At 35.6% G+C, this 18,871-nt stretch overlaps 1 protein-coding gene across 4 annotated transcripts in view; it reads left to right on the top strand.

Annotated features, from left to right (window-relative positions):
• The window catches only part of CCDC91 (coiled-coil domain containing 91), a 362,303-nt gene that overhangs the window by 181,441 nt on the left and 161,991 nt on the right, over positions 1–18,871 (top strand). For all 4 annotated transcript variants that reach the window (XR_013967309.1, XM_080812002.1, XM_080812003.1 and 1 more), the window contains one exon: positions 15,853–15,960. Coding sequence is in view for 3 of the 4 variants with exons in the window: in XM_080812002.1 (XP_080668128.1) it covers positions 15,853–15,960 (108 nt within the window). In the remaining variant the exon portion in view is untranslated. The remainder of the gene's footprint in view (positions 1–15,852; positions 15,961–18,871) is intronic.

Below are 18,871 nucleotides of genomic sequence, written 5' to 3'. Positions count from 1 at the left end.
CTTTTAAGATTTATTTATTTATTTGAGAGAGAAAGCACACAAGGAGGGGGAGAGGCAGAGGGAAAGGGAGAAGTAGGCTCCCCACTGAGCAGAGAGCCCAACTTGGGGCTTGATCCCAGGACCCTGAGATCATGACTTGAGCTGAAGGCAAACATTTAACCAACTGAGCCACCCAGGTGCCATGTGATGATTTTTTAAAATGCATATGCCAAGGCAGATTTTCTCTCCAAAAATTCTAAATCATTTGTTATTGGTGGTACATAAGTATCCGTATTTTCTTTAAAGTTCTAAAAGTCATTCTACTGCCCCCGTGGTAGGTGTGAGTTAATCATTGTCTTGTTCCTTCATATTTATTGGCCTGTCAGAATATTCTGTTTCAGCCTGTTGCCATCATTTCCCCGTTTTGTCATCTAATATTGAACCTGTCCAGGTTGTGTATATGTGTGTGTTTCCTGTTGAAATCACTGGGAAATTCTTCTGTACAAGAAAGATGAGAGATACTCTAACAGAATTTCAGCGACTGTAGGATGGACTAGTCTTTGTTTTTGAAAGTTAAAAAAGAAACAAAAGTTTTTGCTGTGACCAAAAAACTAGAATTTATTCAGCAATAAGTTTTTTTTTTCCTTTTTTTAAACTTGTGTCCTGTTTTCCCCAATGTGGGATTAGTGATCACAGTAAGAAAAATCTTCTTTATAGTGGAGAATTGGTATAATAGCAAAGAGGGACTATCAGAGAAAGTCATACATGGGGAAAATACAGGTGTATTAGCTAAAACAGATATAATTCTGTAACTTAAGGAATAAGATGTCTTATTTTTTAAAGAGAAAGTATCTCGCTCTCTACCTCTTACACGAATATGTTTGTTGCTTGTTTCTCTTTTCAGAAGTATCTCATTATACAGGGATTCAATTAATGCATGTGTATAAGTCCTTGACTTAAAGCTGTTTTTTAGATGCTGACACATTCTTAAAATGAATTTTCTTTTTATCCTAAATAACTTTTGGAGAGAATTTTCCAAAGAAAGCTGTAGTTGACTCACTGTGCTGAAGTTCAAAGCTGGGACTATTGCTAACATGCTGTTACAGTGAGTGGAAAGTACTCAGGAAATCAAGTTCAACATGTTGTTTTTATTTTATCTTACTTTGAGCCTAGTTCATTAAAAATTCCAGTTTAACACAAATAAGATAGGAACATATTTCTTGGTTAACATTTTTGTTTTGCTACTGTATACAGACAGTGACAACAGATTCCTCCTCCCTTCCTTGTGTGTGTGTGTGTTTGTGAGAGAGAGACTGTGTGTGTGTGTGTGTGTGTGTGTGTGTGTGTGTGTGTGGTATTTGCTTTGAGGTAGAGAAGTTAGAAAAAGAGTTTTCCCTTTTGAAAATCTTCTATACCAAGTTTTTAATTTCATCCTGAAGTTACATTTACCGGTTATTTTCTTGGTTCCATCACAACGTGTGTATTTTTAAGATTAAATTATCTATTTTTGTTGTTTAAATGTAAGGAATTCAGATATCTTCCAAATCAGAGCAAGCATGAGAAGTATTGAAATTTATTAAATTTTGACGTAGTTGACAGATTAGCAAAAATGGTGATCAGAATAGCCTGAAAAAGGCAAAAAAGAAAAATGCAAACACCAATTAATTTGTAACTGTACTGACTTAACACGTATTATGTGTCTAGGCCCTCTTGTGGGTTCCTCATCTAAACATTTTTTTGTGTCAGTTTTTTGGTGATATGAAAATTAGTTCCTGGTCATCACATTCATCTTAAAACTAGGAAAGTTTTCTATGCAGACTTCTCAAAATTTAGAGCTTTCTTTTCTCCCCCTGATGTTTTGTATACACACATTTGGCCAGGCAAAGTGTCTTTACAAAACTATATCTGCACATCTCAAGGTGTCTCCACTAAAATAGACATTTAAACACACACACCCATTCCTCTTTTACTTTGTTTCTGAATCTTGACTGATGTGATGATGTTTAATGCAGTATATTGTAAACCAGATGCTAAAACCCAAAGAGTGCTTGACACATGAGTAGTGCTTGAAGTACTGTCTTGACTACTTTAATGAGAAAATAAGAATAATGGGTAGATTCTTCTCTAGTCTAAGAACATCTCACAAAGAGAATTTTCTGATATATTTGTTTTCTCTTCTTATTATGTTTAAGTATGAGAGTATTGGCTAAGATACACCTGAGTTTTAATGTATTGGGCACATGAAGTGTCTGCTACTCATGGTAGAAAATGATACAAAATTGTTTCATAAACATAAGTTATTCTCAAGTTATCTTGATTAAAATTCTTGATATATTCATTTCCCATGTTAACGAACCTCAGCTTTATTGAGAGTGTCCATCTTCTGCATTTTATGTAAAGTTTAAGTTATGTCTGAACTACCTTTTGGTAAGGATTGCTTTGAATTTTAGCAATGTACCGTATGTTAAATGCCGGGGTGGAGTATCACATGCCTACTGTATTCCATTTTTCAAAGGCATCTACTTGCTAGTATTTTATTTGAACTCTTGAGTTGTTTGTACTGTTTTATAAGGGAGAGCATATTACATCTAGGAGACCAGTTTTTCCCAGGGTGTAGAATTACTTGTATTGTATAAAGTTCTGTTCCAAGGAGGGGGAAACAACTTTGTTTTCTCTTCTTTTGATATTTTTCCTTGATTAAAGATTGCTGACTTTTTATGCAGAGAGGGGAGAAATAAGTATTAAGATGTGTGAGACCTGTCATATACCTTTTTTTTTGAGTTCCATTGTTTTGTTAACCCAAAGGTATGAAATAAATTTATAGTTTCAGTTATTTGATTGAACAAGGATTCTCATAAATTCCAGCTTTTATCGTATGATCAGATTTTTCCTGGACAAATACGGATGTTTGCTGTTGCCAATAGACTTTGGCCTAACAGCATGCTAGATACTATGATTGGTTTGGAACTAACGACTTGGCTTGTCCCTTCTTATCCCTCCCACCAAACTTAACCTCAGTAGAGATTGAGAAAGTTTGGTAGTTGAGAATAGTTCTTGTGTGCCTTCTGAGGTTCTTGGGCTAAGCCAGAATTTTGCATGCAAGGCTATTCTTGTGGTTTTTCCAGCCAGGCCAAAACCAAAAAGCATTGGAAATCTTGCAGGAGAACTTGTTCTAATATATATTTAAAGCTTGCTTTTTTATACTGTGACTGGTACATCAGCCTGACAGTCAAAGGAATGAAGGGAGGAATACTTCATGCTGTATTGAGGATATATATTTCAAGTTTTTGCTGCAGAGCAGATCTTGAAAAATACCTCCAAAGATTAAAAAAAAATAATAATAATGAGTAGGATTTATGTAGTTAGCTGTTTCTTAAGACATGTAAGACCTGCCTTTTCCACTTGGTTATTTTTGGCTTACCTTCTAAAATGTACTTTGAATGCCATAGGTTCAGTTTTTATATCTCATCAGATTAATATTTGTAACTACTGTTGATGAGATTTGAAAATTTTATCAATATCAGTCCTATCCACCTGGGTTTGTTGATTAATTACAGATTTTTGTTTATTATCGTAAAAATCCAGGCTACTCTGTCATAAGTATCTTCTGTCCGGTAAAATATTGTCTTTCCCCATTGACCAGATGAAGCTTGACCTGTTCTCATGGGATAGTAAGTTTTTTTCAAATCTTCCTTTTATCCAAGCTTATTCAACAGGTTTCTATATCTAGTAATGATGCTGGAAGAGTGATTATATAGTAGTATCTATAGAAGGTATCATTTCTGTAACTATTCCAGTCAATGTAGCATATCAGTTATGTGGTTCTTAATCTCTTCTTATTCCAATGAACTGAATTGTCATCAAGGTCTATCTGGATTCAGGCATTTTCAGTCTTAGTCCCTGAAAAGTGTTATGTAATTGGACTTCAGGGGAAAAAATTGATGTGTATGTGTAATAGATTTGTTGTTATTCATTTTTTTATTGGCCACCAATATTCCAGTTAGTGAAAGACTGCATACCATAGCTCTTAGAGGCAGAAAAGATAAACTGGTGAAAGTTACTCATATACTCATTTAATTTTCCAAGTCCACATGAGGGTATGTACCCAAAAAGCTGCTTTAATTTTTTAAATCTTTTGCCTGTTTGAAAGGATGTAAGAAAGGAATGGTTAGCTGTATTCTTTCCTCTGAACTATAAAACACAGACTCTGAGGAAGGAAAGCAGAGATATAATATCCAGTGAAATATTGAGATGTCTGTGACATTTGTAATTAGTGTGCAACCCAGTATCAGAATAGAAGGCTGGATTTGATTTTATCTTTAAGTTCTTGTTAATCAGCTTTGGGGATACTTGATAGATAAGAATATATATTTTTATACCAAGGATTAATTTTTAGGCCACAGGAGGATTTACTCTATTATTTTCAAAATATTTTTTGACAAGATAACATATGTATGCAATATAAAATTCAAAAGATATGGAAGCACCAAGTTCAAGGGTTATTCTATTTTTTGTTTAGCAGGAAATTCATGTAACCAAATGTTTTTAGTAATTAATCCACTGTAACAACCTAATGTAGGCTAATGTTCAGCCAGCAAGCACCACTTTGTTCCATTTTCTAATAGTGAAGTACTTCTATAGCAGTTAGTATATTAATAGTTCTTGTGAACCACTTTAATCCATTTTGGGGGCTTCTCCCTCATCCTGTACAATCAAGCCGGAGCTTGGTGTTGGAGGAGGCCCTTGACACCTGCTCTCTGTTCTGGGGATGGGACTTCTGATTGTTGGGTGCCCAGTCCAGTAGATTTGAAATATTTTACATATCACCTTAAATATTATCACTTTTGTAATATATGGCTAAGTTTTAACTGGAAAAGAACCCAGTTCAAGGATCTTACCTTATAATCAATGTTATTCTTTTTATGATCAAAAGAAAACAAAAAGGAAAATTTAATCTTTGTCAGTATGTCCTCTAATAAAATGTGTTTTCATGAAACCTCACATCTCTCTCCATGTTGATAGCTTTAACAGTGGGAAAACACGTTCTTTTCTAATCTTTGAAATCTATATTGGGTGAATGATGAATCTTGATTAGTTTGGAGGAAAATTCTTTACTTTAATGATCTTAAATCTGGTAATAAAAAAATAATGTTGATCCTAACTTGAATCCACGTAGCGTCAGTTTTATTTGTCATGAGAAAGTGAGGAATTTAGTTCTCAGATACCAGCAAATGGTTAGAACAGTGTGATTTTGAAGTATCAGTATAAAGAATTATATTAACAGTCATAATTTCCTAGAACTCCTTTATCATTGGCAGAGATGAAACTCTGTTATTCTCCCCATTTATGAGATAAGGAATCTGAGACATAGAGAAGCACAGTGCTTTATCAAACACGTATAGGCTGAGGAGAAGTTTTATATAAAAGCCAAGCATCTCGGGGCGCCTGGGTGGCTCATTGGGTTAAAGCCTCTGCCTTCGGCGCAGGTCATGATCCCAGGGTCCTGGGATCGAGCCCCACATCGGGTTCTCTGCTCAGCAGATAGCCTGCTTCCCTCTTTCTCTCTGCCTGCCTCTCTGCCTACTTGTGATCTCTGTCAAATAAATAAATAAAATCTTAAAAAAAAAAAAAAAGCCAAGCATCTCAAACCTTGATGCAGGATTCTACTCAACAAATTACCCTGCCTCCTTGGGATATTAATGCATGTGCATTTAAGCCAAATATTTCCAACATTCAGATGGGTTTCTTCTTTTCCAAGGTCTCTGATATATCAGAAAATCAGATGCATAGTTCTTCAGTGCAACCAGTTGCTTTGTTTAGTCATAATTCTTTTTTCCGTTTCTTTCTCTTTCTTTCTTTCTTTCTTTCTTTCTTCACTGAAACTGTAGCTCTTACTGAAGTCACAGGGAACAATACCGTGGCATCTGAGGGTGAGGCATATCCATGTGGCCGCTTTTCAGAAGTTTAAAGTATCTGGAGGCAGACATGCAAAGCCTCTGTGCTGTGCTTAATTTTAGAAACTTCTTAATTTTAATGTGTTGTCCATGGCACAAAAGAAATTTTCACTGGGAGACTTTTGTGGTGTTTGAGGTAACAACTCTTAGGTTACTAGAATCCCTTAACAACAAGGCCAACAGGAATGATTCCCTCTGTCCTGAAGATTTTCTTTGGCTTTCACAGCTTCCAAAGCACTTTATAACATGGCTAGACTATATTGAATTTCCATGTTTAGATCTACACCCATAATTTAACATTTTTCTTTTTGAATTGTATAGTACCATGGCACTGTAATTCAAATACATAGAAAAACCTGAGGATCACTGCAATTCCAAATACTTGAGAACTGTAAAAGTATAAATTTTCAACAGACTCAACATGACCTTCTTAATTTTCCTTTTTTAAATGAAGGGCAAGGAAGAAAGAAATCTTTTGTTTTTTAATCAATTTTTTCCATGATTTTAGGTAGTCGTTTCTGTCCCATTTTCTGAAAAAAAAAGTATGACTAAGTCCATCACTATCACTCCTCAGACATACTTTGGAGAAAAATGCACCTTCATTCTCCTCAAGGGTTGAATTTCTGGGACCTAATTTCTGCCAGCCTGGGTAGTAGGAGACCATGGACCTACACTTGAATTTGGAGCCAATTTTGAATAAATGAAAGCCTTAAGTTCAGATCGAAGTCTTTATTCTAGAGAGTTATTATTCCCTATTCCTTTTTACAGTGCGTTTTTAAATCACCTGTCATTGATAGGATTTAATCACATTATTTCTTTTTGTAGCCCAACAAAATTTTCTAAAATGTCTAAATGTTGTTTTCAGGGATAGTCTAATGTTCTCTTCTAAGATATCCATATCATATACCTCAACTGGATTACTAGGTCACTGATCAGAAGCTTTTAAATACATACATACAGGGGCACCTAGGTGGCTTAGTGGGTTAAGCCTCTGCCTTGGGCTCAGGTCATGATCTCAGGGTCCTGGGATCAAGCCCCTCATCGGGCTCTCTGCTCAGCGGGGAGCCTGCTTCCTCCACCCCATCTCTCTCTTCCTGCCTCCCTGCCTGCTTGTGATCTCTGTCTGTCAAATGAATAAATAAAAAAAAACTTAAAAATAAATACACAAATACATACATACATGTATAATATCTGTTTGTATGACATACGATATTTTTTCCTCCACACTACAAGCCATCAGAGCTATAGATTGATGTCTTAGACCCCAAAATTGGCAAGAGCTAGTTTTTGGTTAGTCAAGAGTTGTTGAACATTAAGACAAGTTAGAAACCAAACTCAACATTTGGAGCCAAATCTAGTCAGCTGCCCTCATTTGGACACCTTTGTCTTCATTTTTACAGCCTTTGTTTCCAGTTAATTTATAAAATGGATAAACTTGGGGTGCCTGGGTGGCTCAGTGGGTTAAGCCTCTGCCTTCGGGTCAGGTCGTGATCTCGGGGTCCTGGGATCGAGTCCCACATCGGGCTCTCTGCTCCGCAGGGAGCCTGCTTCCTCCTCGCTCTCTCTCTGCCTGCCTCTCTGCGTACTTGTGATCTCTCTCTGTCAAATAAATAAATATTTTTTAAAAACTGGATAAACTTAAGTATTATAGAAGAACTGCATGCTAATAGAGTATCCAGATGAAGTTCAAGTATGTATTACTTGCCAGGTATACTTATAGTATATCTGTGGCACTTTTTGTGAGAATATGAAAAACTCAGTTTTAACTTAACCCTTCATTACCAGATAGGAAAATGGCCTAACTCTTACTTCTACTGGATAAAAAAAATTTTATGCATGGTATGTTAATTATAAGTTCCCAATTTACTTGTATATGAGTAGCGCACAAAGATCAATGCTACATATTTTTATTCTTTCACAAATTGTCCATTGATGGAGAACTTTGATAGTATTTGAGTGCTTTTGGTACTTTGCAGTGCTGTTCAAAAATAATAAAAAAAAAAACAGATTATAGATGCTTCCTTGTTTAAATCTTTTCGGGGTTTTTCACTATAGTTAGAATAGAATGAAAATGCCTTTTCATGGTTCTCCATGATTCTGGTCCTCTACCCACTTTTCTGATCTCTGATTCACTTTTCAAGTCTAGGGGTCAATAAGAACATAGGCCCTGTGGCGAGAAATTTGACCTGGTTACAGATAAAAAGAAGTTGACAATAGCTGTAGCATCTAATGGAATTCTCTAGTTCATATGATCCACACTGGCCTTTTTGCTAGTTCCTGAGCTCATCAGCCTTAGTCCCGCCTTGGACTTTGCACTCTTTTCTTTGATGGAAAATTCCCTCAGATATTCTATATGACTGAATTTTTGTTTGCTGGTGGCAGTTCTTATTTGTGCCTCTCCATAGAGCTCTTTCTTGACTAGCCTTTCTAAAAATTTTCTTTTCTATTTTTTGGATCCTTTTTATCGTGTTTTTTTTTTTTTTTTTTTTCTTTTACAGCCAGTAACACCATCAGAAGTGGTTTGCTGTCTACATTTCAAACCTCCTTGTCCTCCCCAGTCTCTGTATCCCCTCGGCAGTAATGTAGTTCAGGAGAGTCAGACGCATGTCTGTTTTGTTCACTCTGTATCCCCCGCTCCTAGAGCAGTGTCTAGAATGAAGTGTGCATTCAGTAAATATTAGTTGAATAAATGACGAATGAGCAAATAATTAAGTGGCTTTACAAATAGAATATGTGCTTAGTTCATGAAGAGAAATCTGCTTTATTGGGTTGAAACAGATAAGACAAACCAGGAACAAAGTGGGTGGATCTGAATTCAGTTCTTTGTTCCACTGAGTCTTTTCATGTGTGTTGGGGCCAGTTTCTTAACCTCAGTGTCTGTTTCTTTATCTGTAAAACAGGGATGTAGAGTTCATGGGGAAAAAAAAATGGATGAATTAGTTGGTGAAAGGACTGAGATTCATCATTTTTCCATGTGTATCTCGGTCAAGGGGTTCTCCTTTTGAATAACAAACTCACTTTCAATATGTTAGAAAAGTTGAGGCTATATTATAAGATGTGCTAATAGTTTAATATCCTTGCAAAATTTAAAGTAATATTTTACTTAAAATTGAGTGCTTCACTAGGAAAAAAAAAACATGAAATTATCCCCTCAGAGTTTTAACTTACTCATTTTCCAGATACATTTTATTTTGCTTATTTTATTTTTGGTTGAAAATTGGAAACGATCTGAAAGAAATTTTTGAAAAGCAAACTAATATTTTTTCAAGAAAGGTGAAATTGTGCTTGATTTCAAATGATGCTTTACAATAATTAATCTGTACTACTGTAGTCAAAAAGCTGAACTAAGAATATAATTACAGACATCATTGACATCAAAGTTTTAATAGTTTCTCTATGAAGAGGCAAATAATCAGGCTTGGACATGCCAAAATCGTGACATTTCTGCAGTTCATTCAACACATACTTGCTTAATGTCTTAAGTGTGTTAGGTACTATTGTAGATGTACTGAGTAGGCACATGAATGAATTAAACAAAGACTGGCTTAAATTTCAGGGGCTGTTTATTCTATGTTTTGCTTCCAGCTTGCTCCATAGCTTTATACCTTTCTCCATTTGTTAAGTTACGACTCAGAGGATTAATACAGAAAATTTGGGGGTGGCTTTTAAAAATCATCTAATTACTGTTGACTAAAATTAGCTACAACATGTTGTTTTGAGGTTATATACTAAATACCAATATGACATTAATGTTTTGGACACCATCTGGTTCTTTAGACACATCTGCTTTGCAAACCTGGACAAGCTATTTAATTTGATGAGGCTAGATCAAATCTATAAGAATTGGGCTATTTCAAGGGAGAAGAAAAACTGTGGATTTGCTGAGACAATGGACTATAGTTTAGATTGTAGTGGTCTACTTTGGCTCTAGTTTTTTAAATTCCAGCATATTTTTAATTCCATTAAAAATATGTATCTACAGCTTACGGGTAATGGTTGGGTGGGGTGGTTTTGACTTAGTCTGTGTAGAATTGTAGAGTTTGTAGTATACTTTTCTGTAGTATACTTTTCTTCCAAGATTTTTGCAGCCTTCACACACCTCGTTTTATTTATTCAAAATTTCTTCTATGAGGTAGAAAGGATGGACATTTCTAGTCTAAAATGATAATTAAAAAAACTAAAACCCCTGGTAGGGATTAAATATACTTAGCAACAAATTTGGTAGATGAACTTGGTAGTTATAATTTGAAGCTTAGTGAACTTTCCAGTGAATACTGGTACCATTCACACTATGATATTTTTTCTTTCAAGATTTTATTTAAATTCTAGTTAGTTACAATATGGTGTAGTATTAGATTCAGAGGTAGAATTTAGTGATTTTTAAAAATATTAATCTTGTTACAAGAATCATCATTCATCAGATAGCTCTTGCATGTGTCTACTATGTATAAGGAACTCTGTACAAAGCTATGATGTCTAAAGATGAGTAGGTTAAGTACTTACATACTTAAGTAAAGATGAGTAAGTTCTTGTATTAAAGGAACCTGCAGTCTTATTTGCATATTTCAAATTCTTCTTAAGTATGGTTATTGGTTTTCCTTAAATTCAGTGAGTTAAATGCCCTGGGATGACACTGTCCATCTCTGATAGAACTGAGGCTGAAACATAAATATGTTGAAAATTAATAATACTTTCCCTACCTTTAGTAGCATTTTGTCATTATAGGATGTTTGTGTATATCTTTGTCTTTCTGCCTCTACATACCACGAGGGTCTTAATGCTTTTTATATTTGTTGAGAATAGTTTGAAATAGCTTATAAAGGAAATACTTTCAGATTTTTCTTCATGGTGTTGTTCCTTTTATCTTTGATGTTTATAGATACAATTACAGATGAAAATGTAAATTGCAGGGAAATTTTTTTTATTTATTTTATTTTATTATTTTTTTTAAATTTTTTTATTTTAATAAACATATAATGTATTTTTATCCCCAGGGGTACAGGTCTGTGAATCGTCAGGTTTACACATTTCACAGCACTCATCATAGCCCATACCCTCCCCAATGTCCATTTCCCCACCACCCTCTCCCGTCTCCCCTCCCCCCCGCAACCCTCAGTCTGTTTCTTGAGATTGAGTCTTTTATGGTTTGTCTCCCTCCCAATCCCATCTTTTCATTTTTTCTTTTCCTACCTCCCCCCAACCCCCCCCGCCTTGCATCTCCACTTCCTCATATCAAAGAGATCATATGATAGTTGTCTTTCTCCGATTGACTTATTTCGCTAAGCATGATACCCTCTAGTTCCATCCACGTCGTCGCAAATGGCAAGATTTCATGTCTTTTGATGGCTGTATAGTATTCCATTGTGTATATATACCACATCTTCTTTATCCATTGATCTGTTGATGGACATCTAGGCTCTTTCCACAGTTTGGCTATTGTGGACATTGCTGCTATAAACATTTGGGGGCACGTGCCCCTTTGGAGCACCACGTTTGTATCCTTAGGATATATACCCAGGAGTGCAATTGCTGGGTCGTAGGGTAGCTCTATTTTCAGTGTTTTGAGGAACCTCCACACTGTTTTCCAGAGTGGTTGCACCAGCTTGCATTCCCACCAGCAGTGTAGGAGGGTTCCCCTCTCTCCACATCCTCGCCAGCATCTGTCATTTCTTGACTTGTTAATTTTAGCCATTCTGACTGGTGTGAGGTGGTATCTCATTGTGGTTTTGATTTGTATTTCCCTGATGCCGAGCGATGTGGAGCATTTTTTCATGTGTCTGTTGGCCATTTGGATGTCTTCTTTGCAGAAATGTCTGTTCATGTCCTCTGCCCATTTCTTGACTGGATTATTTGTTCTTTGGGTATTGAGTTTGATAAGCTCTTTATAGATTTTGGATACGAGCCCTTTATCTGATATGTCGTTTGCAAATATCTTCTCCCATTCTGTCAGTTGTCTTTTGGTTTTGTTCACTGTTTGCTTTGCTGTGCAAAAGCTTTTGATCTTGATGAAATCCCAATAGTTCATTTTTGCCCTTGCTTCTGTTGCCTTTGGCGATGTTCCTAGGAAGAAGTTGCTGCGGTTGAGGTCAAAGAGGTTGCTGCCTGCATTGTCCTCAAGGATTTTGATAGATTCCTTTCGCACATTGAGGTCCTTCATCCATTTTGAGTCTGTTTTTGTGTGTGGTGTAAGGAAATGGTCCAATTTCATTTTTCTGCATGTGGCTGTCCAATTTTCCCAGTACCATTTGTTGAAGAGGCTGTCTTTTTTCCATTGGATATTCTTTCCTGCTTTGTCGAAGATTAGTTGACCATAGAGTTGAGAGTCTATTTCTGGGCTCTCTATTCTGTTCCATTGGTCTATATGTCTGTTTTTGTGCCAGTACCATACTGTCTTGATGATGACAGCTTTGTAATAGAGCTTGAAGTCTGGAATTGTGATGCCACCGACTTTGGCTTTCTTTTTCAATATTCCTTTGGCTATTCGAGGTCTTTTCTGGTTCCATATAAATTTTAGGATTATTTGTTCTATTTCTTTAAAAAAAAATGGGTGGGATTTTGATAGGGATTGCATTAAATGTGTAGATTGCTTTAGGTAGAATAGACATTTTCACAATATTTGTTCTTCCAATCCAGGAGCATGGAATATTTTTCCATTTCTTTGTGTCTTCCTCAATTTCTTTCATGAGTACTTTATAGTTTTCTGAGTATAGATTCTTTGCCTCTTTGGTTAGATTTATTCCTAGGTATCTTAGGGTTTTGGGTGCGATTGTAAATGGGACTGACTCCTCAATTTCTTTTTCTTCTGTCTTGTTGTTAGTGTAAAGAAATGCGACTGATTTCTGTGCATTGACTTTATATCCTGACACTTTACTGAATTCCTGTATAAGTTCTAGCAGTTTTGGAGTGGAGCCTTTTGGGTTTTCCACATATAGTATCATATCATCTGGAAAGAGTGAGAGTTTGACTTCTTCTTTGCCAATTTGGATGCCTTTAATTTATTTTTGTTGTCTGATTGCTGAGGCTAGGAGTTCTAGTACTATGTTGAACAGCAGTGAATTGCAGGGAAATTTTAAGATTAATGCTCATTTCTGTACTTAAGATACACAAGAAATATAAAGGCAATTATTATGGTATATTACATTGGAAAATAAGTATCCAGTTATATAATGATAGATCATGTTGTAAAAGCAGATGGCTAGTATCAATTTGTGCTTGTAGTGTGTCCATAATGATTAATATTATAGTTGTAAGAAAAATGTTTGGAAATTACCTCTTTTATTTGGATTGTTGACACTAATAATACAATGTTCAGTAGTATTAGCCCAATTTTTAAACAGTCTTGTTTTGCTTACAAAATTTTAAAAATATTTGGCACCTGCTTATTTTGCTACCTTCTTGCCTCCACTCTTAACTGCAACTATTCTTATCTATTTAATAGTCTTTACATAGAACAGTGAGCCTTATAGGGAGGCTTCGGGCATCTTTTCTTTAATACATACCTCACATATAGCTATGGTATGTGGTTACCTAGAGAATGTTTCTCTTCCACGACAGACTGAACTCAGTGAGGATAGACTTTTTTTTTTTTTTAAATCTTTGTATTTCTGGTACCTACCTTCATATATCTTTTGTAGATGGGTGGATTTAAGTAACTGAATGATGCTAAGATGAGAGGTTTAAACTATATAAAAGGCTGGTCACTTCTGCATAGCTTTCCACCACACTCCATAACCATTGACTCTTACTTTTTTTTTTTTTTTTTAAACTCCTACATTGTCCTATTGTGCTTGCCTCCTTCATTGGGAGAGAATGAGTATGTGGTGTACAAATCAATCACTAGAAAAAAATACTGTTCCATTGTGCTTCCTTTTTTTTTTTTTTTTAGATTTTATTTATTTATTTTAGAGAGAGAGCACGTGCACGTGTGCAAGTGGGGAGAGGGACAGAGGAATAGAGGGGGAGGGAGAGGGAAAGGGAGAGAATCTCAGGCAGTCTCAGTGCTGAGCACGGGGCTCAATGCAGGGGCTTAATCTCACCACCCTCAGATCATGACCTGAGCAGAAACCAAGAGCTGCAGGCTTAATAGCTGAGCATCCAGGCGCCCCTCCATTGTGTTCCTTAATTATGGTGAGAAAAGGTTTTAGTTCATTAACTTACCTGTTTCTCCAAAGGATATAATCTTCTAAAAATCTATATAATCCACTAAAATTGGGTATTTAACCTGTGGGATTATTTGAAACCATGGCAAATAGCAAAGTGAAAATAGTTCTTCCCATTAAGCAAAACAATTCTGTTGTATCCAAGACCCAAAAAGAGAATGGCATTTTTCTATCTACAGGAGATGTCATGAATAGACCCAAGAGAATTATCATAACTATAATGTTCTTTAAATTTTCTGAAGTCCAACAAATAGAATATTATATTTTGCCAATGGTAAATAATAATTTTACATTATCTAGTCACAGTTTAAGAGGTTAAATTTTGGGGCCTTACATAAATTTAGGATCATGGAATCTTTAAGAAGATATCTAATGTATACATTGAAGGGCTGAAGCACCTCTCTTAAGCACTTCTCTAAATGTTAGTTAAACCTCAGTCAGAACTTTATTTTCCCTTACTAATTTGCTAGTAATTATGCGACTTCAGAGCGACAACTATTGAATTATAGGAGTGGTAGCATCATCAGACAGTTTAACATTTGTAGAAGAAGGTTAATTATCTGAAAATTTGAGACTTATCCGGAGCTTTAAAAAAATATTTTTGTCTCAGTTTTTAAAAATGTGTGCATATTTATTTAGCTCCTTAATGCATGTTGTTTCCAACCAAGTAAATCTATTTTCAAAACAGAGATTATTTAAGAGATTTGGCTTATTTTTCTTTTCTTGGTGAATGTGCCAAAGGTCTGTTTTCTATAAGACGTGTGTCTGTTTCAACTTACTATTTTGATTATGAGTAGTTTATTATCCAGATAGACCTTCAAAAATAGAATATTTGCTGAAGAATTCTTATGTATATGGTTGAGTACATATTTTAGAATGATTTAGGATTTATAAATAGCATGTAATGTAATATTGGGAACACGTTAAGTATAACATATAATGCTTTAATAAAAAGGAAAGAAAAAAAAGATAATAATGTTCTAAGCATTTCCAATAAGGAAGTGAGTGGGTGGAACGTCTTCAAATGCTGATTTGGCTTCCCTTAGAACAGTGTTAACGTCTTCATATTTAACCGGCTCAGGTTCCAGCATTTGCATTACCCACTTAAGTTTGTCCAGTCTCCCATGTTTTATTACTTTTTATGAATACTGCCTTGAGATTCTGACTTCCATAACTTTGACTTCTACCTTTTTATATTAGGGGTGTGAACTTCCTGGGGGGCAGTTCTTTTATGTATGAAATTGCTCAGAGTTTCCATCTGCTTTTACTTGCCTTGTGGTCTTGAAGATCATGCTTGGCCCATGGGGTATTACAGTGTGCCGAGAGGATGTGGAGTTTTGTCAGCCAGTGAAATATGTCTGTTTTTTTTTTTTTTCTTTCTTTCTTCTTCTTCTTCTTCTTTTTTTTCTTCAGCGGCTTTCATACACTCCTCATCCTGTGTGGTCTTCACTAAACTGAATTTATATTTAACAGAACTACTCACCCTCTTTATCATCTTCTATGACTTGGCCTTTTCTAAGGAGAAGGTGTGTGGAAGTAACATCTGAGCCAAAAAACTAGAGTGTTGGCAATAGGAAAACCTAAAACCAAAAGCTTGAAGTAGGTTATATATGAATGTGTTCAATATTCACAAATGAGTAGTTTGTAATGCAGAAGAGCATCATATTTCAGATACGTACAACTGTCAAAAAAAATGTTCATGCCAACAGCAGACTCCAAGTTTTGTCTGTGATCCAAATGACTTTTTTGCTTGTTTTTAGGCACTACTGCAGTCTTCAGTTAAGCAACAAGTAGAAGCTATTGAAAAACAGTACATTTCTGCAATTGAGAAACAAGCACACAAGTGTGAAGAGTTGTTGAATACTCAGGTAATAAAATTGCACATCCATTATATATTTATACTTTTTTTCTGACTCTCCTCCCCTGAGAGCTGTATAACTGTTTATTCAGTTTCGTGCCATTTACTTTCCTTGGTGTATTTTGGAGAAAAAAAATATGGTTATGTAAACTTAATGTTAAAGTTTGGGAATTTCATGAAAGACTAAAAATAGAGCTAAAGCCCTAAAATATGTGACTCTCCCACAAATTATTGATAATTCTTATGTTAATTTCTGAGTTATGATATTATTCAACAAATGACAAGGACAAAGAGATGACTGAATGTATTATGGCATGTGGAATGGTTTTTAGGATTATAAGATTTATAATTAATACTTGAATTTTTAAAGGCACTTATTCATGTTTGAGTACCTTTTGCTGCATGTAGGGATTGGTCTCTGAATTTTTTCGTGGAATTTTTTGTTTCTTTTCTTGATTTAATGTCTTAGAGGACATTAAAGACATGATTAGCCAATTTATACTGAACAATCAGTTGAAGATCATTTATGGAAGTGTCATAGTATGAGTAATATGTTCGAGAAATTCCCAGCAACACTTGTAAATAACATAAAATATGGTAGGTGAGAATAAAACCAGCTTTATTTACTAGAACTTTTTTATATCATGGGAGGAAAATATACTAAGAATTTGGAAAACAAAATTTGGGGTAAATTTAAATAGAGACTTAACAAATATGCCACCCCATCACTGAGACTGGGGTCAATTCTATTAAATTTTTTCAGTATCATTTTAATAAATGGCTTGAAAGGAAATACACGGAATTTTATAAATTTAATATAACAATTATATTCTCATGGGTGGCAAAATGCCAGTTTGTCAGAAGTATGAAGTATATGACTTTGTAAATGGACAGAAAAATCACCGAGATGAATTAAGGTCACAGAACTGCGAAACAGCAGAAAGCATGTATTAGCCAAGGCAGGCCAGGTTAAACGCTAAATGCTCTGACTTCACACAGCAAAGATATATATCTTACCCATGCTACATATATACCGAGGATTATCTTGGGGCTTGGTCCCATGTCGTCCTCCCCATAGGAATTGCCCTGGTAGTGTAGGTCCTATGTGGTTCATTACCTGTTATCATTGCAAAGTGAAAAGGAGCCCAGTCAAATTTCCTACTATTGATTCAATATTCTGGACTGGAAATGATACTTCCACTCTCAATTTATATCCATAGTGCTCCACCTCATCGTAATGTGGCCAAGTAGTGAGATCCTACTATGAATCTGAAAGGGAGAGAGCAGGAAATACTTGGTAAGCAGCATTAGTTATACCACAGTTGGCTCTTATGGTTGCCAAATATTCCCAGTCTCCATCTTACAGGCAGATTTACTCAACCTGTCTCGTTGGGAGAATATCTGCAAGTTCTGACCAGCTATGGCCTCTATCTCAAAAGTCCAGGATCTTTAGATGGTAGGTAGGGAATGATGTACCCCAGTCTCTGTATTATCAGGTCTAGATAGACAGTCCCCGTTGACTTAAAGAACTAGAAACTAAAATATACGTTGTTTACCTTCAACGTATTTGGTGTACAGTGGCAAGATAAAGGTGTTTACTATAGTCACTCTCAAGAAGGATAAAGAATCAGAAATGCACAGCTATCATTAGTATATAGCAATTCTGAAATCTCAGTGGTCAGATTAAATAAGATCTCTGTTATGGGAATAGGATTGATCTTTGAGTGACCATGATTCTCTGTTTAGGGTTTAGGCACAGGTTTTCTTCTGGTCCATTGTTCTTTATGATCTTATAGATTTTAAGTTTTCAATATCTTTGTTGGCTATCCCTGAGTATTGGTGATCATACCATTTCTTAGCCTGCTTCTTGACTATAGAGAATTGGGAGGTATGGGTCATTTTAGATAGCAAATAGTGAGAGTTCAGGGTAATGGTTCTTTTGGCTCCTTATCTGTTTGATTATAATCGGCTCCATTCGTCAGAGGCAAACCCACAGTTATTTTAGAGACCTGCTGCCTACATTTAATATGCTTATATGTGTTTTGTGTCTTCCCTGTTTGTCTTTCTCTTTTTCTCTGATTAAAAATAACTTCATTTAGCAAACCTGGGTTGAAGAAATTCCAGTGGTCTCTTTTCTCCAAACCATTTGTTCCAAATGAAAGTATATATAGGACAGTCACAGCTTTGTTGGGTCTGTGCTTGGAGACACTAATCGATTAAATCTTCAACAGTGGATGTAACTAACACATACTTGGTTTAATACTTGCTGTAAGGTTGAATTTAGTTGGTCTTTGTTGCTCAAAGAACTTCTCAGCTATTTCTTTTAGGAGTTGAGGTTGGGAAGGTGGTTATTCCTGCAAGTCCTCAAATTTCTGAACTTTTTCTGTTACCTGTAATTCAGTTCTTGTGAATTGTCTTTTCTTGTGAATTCATTGCTGAATTTGTCTCTTTCTTATATTGCCTTGTCAAAAATAGCCAATAGCATGGGCACCTGGGTGGCTCAGTGGGTTAAAGCCTCTGCCTTCGGCTCAGGTCATAATGTCAGGGTCCTGGGATCGAGCCCCGCATCGGGCTCTCTGCTCAGCGGGGAGCCTGCTTCCCTTCCTCTCTCTCTGCCTGCCTCTCTGCCTACTTGTGACCTCTGTCAAATAAATAAAATCTTAAAAAAAAAAAAAAATAGCCAATAGCAGAGCTAACAAATGAATTCAGTGCAGTGGCAGGTTAAAAGATTAACACACAAAATCAGTCGTGTTTCTATACACCCTCAATGAATATCCAAAAAAGAAATTAAGAAAGCAGTTAAGTTTATAATAGGATCTTAAAGAATAATATTCTTAGTGGTAAATTTAACCAAGGAGGTGAGAGACTTGTCCATTGAAAACTATGAAACAGGACTGAAAGAAATTTAAAATAACCTAAGT

The sequence above is a fragment of the Martes martes genome (assembly GCF_963455335.1).
Source record: "Martes martes genome assembly, chromosome: 8".
NCBI lineage: Eukaryota > Metazoa > Chordata > Mammalia > Carnivora > Mustelidae > Martes > Martes martes.
This window is presented reverse-complemented; position numbering and strand designations above follow the sequence as displayed.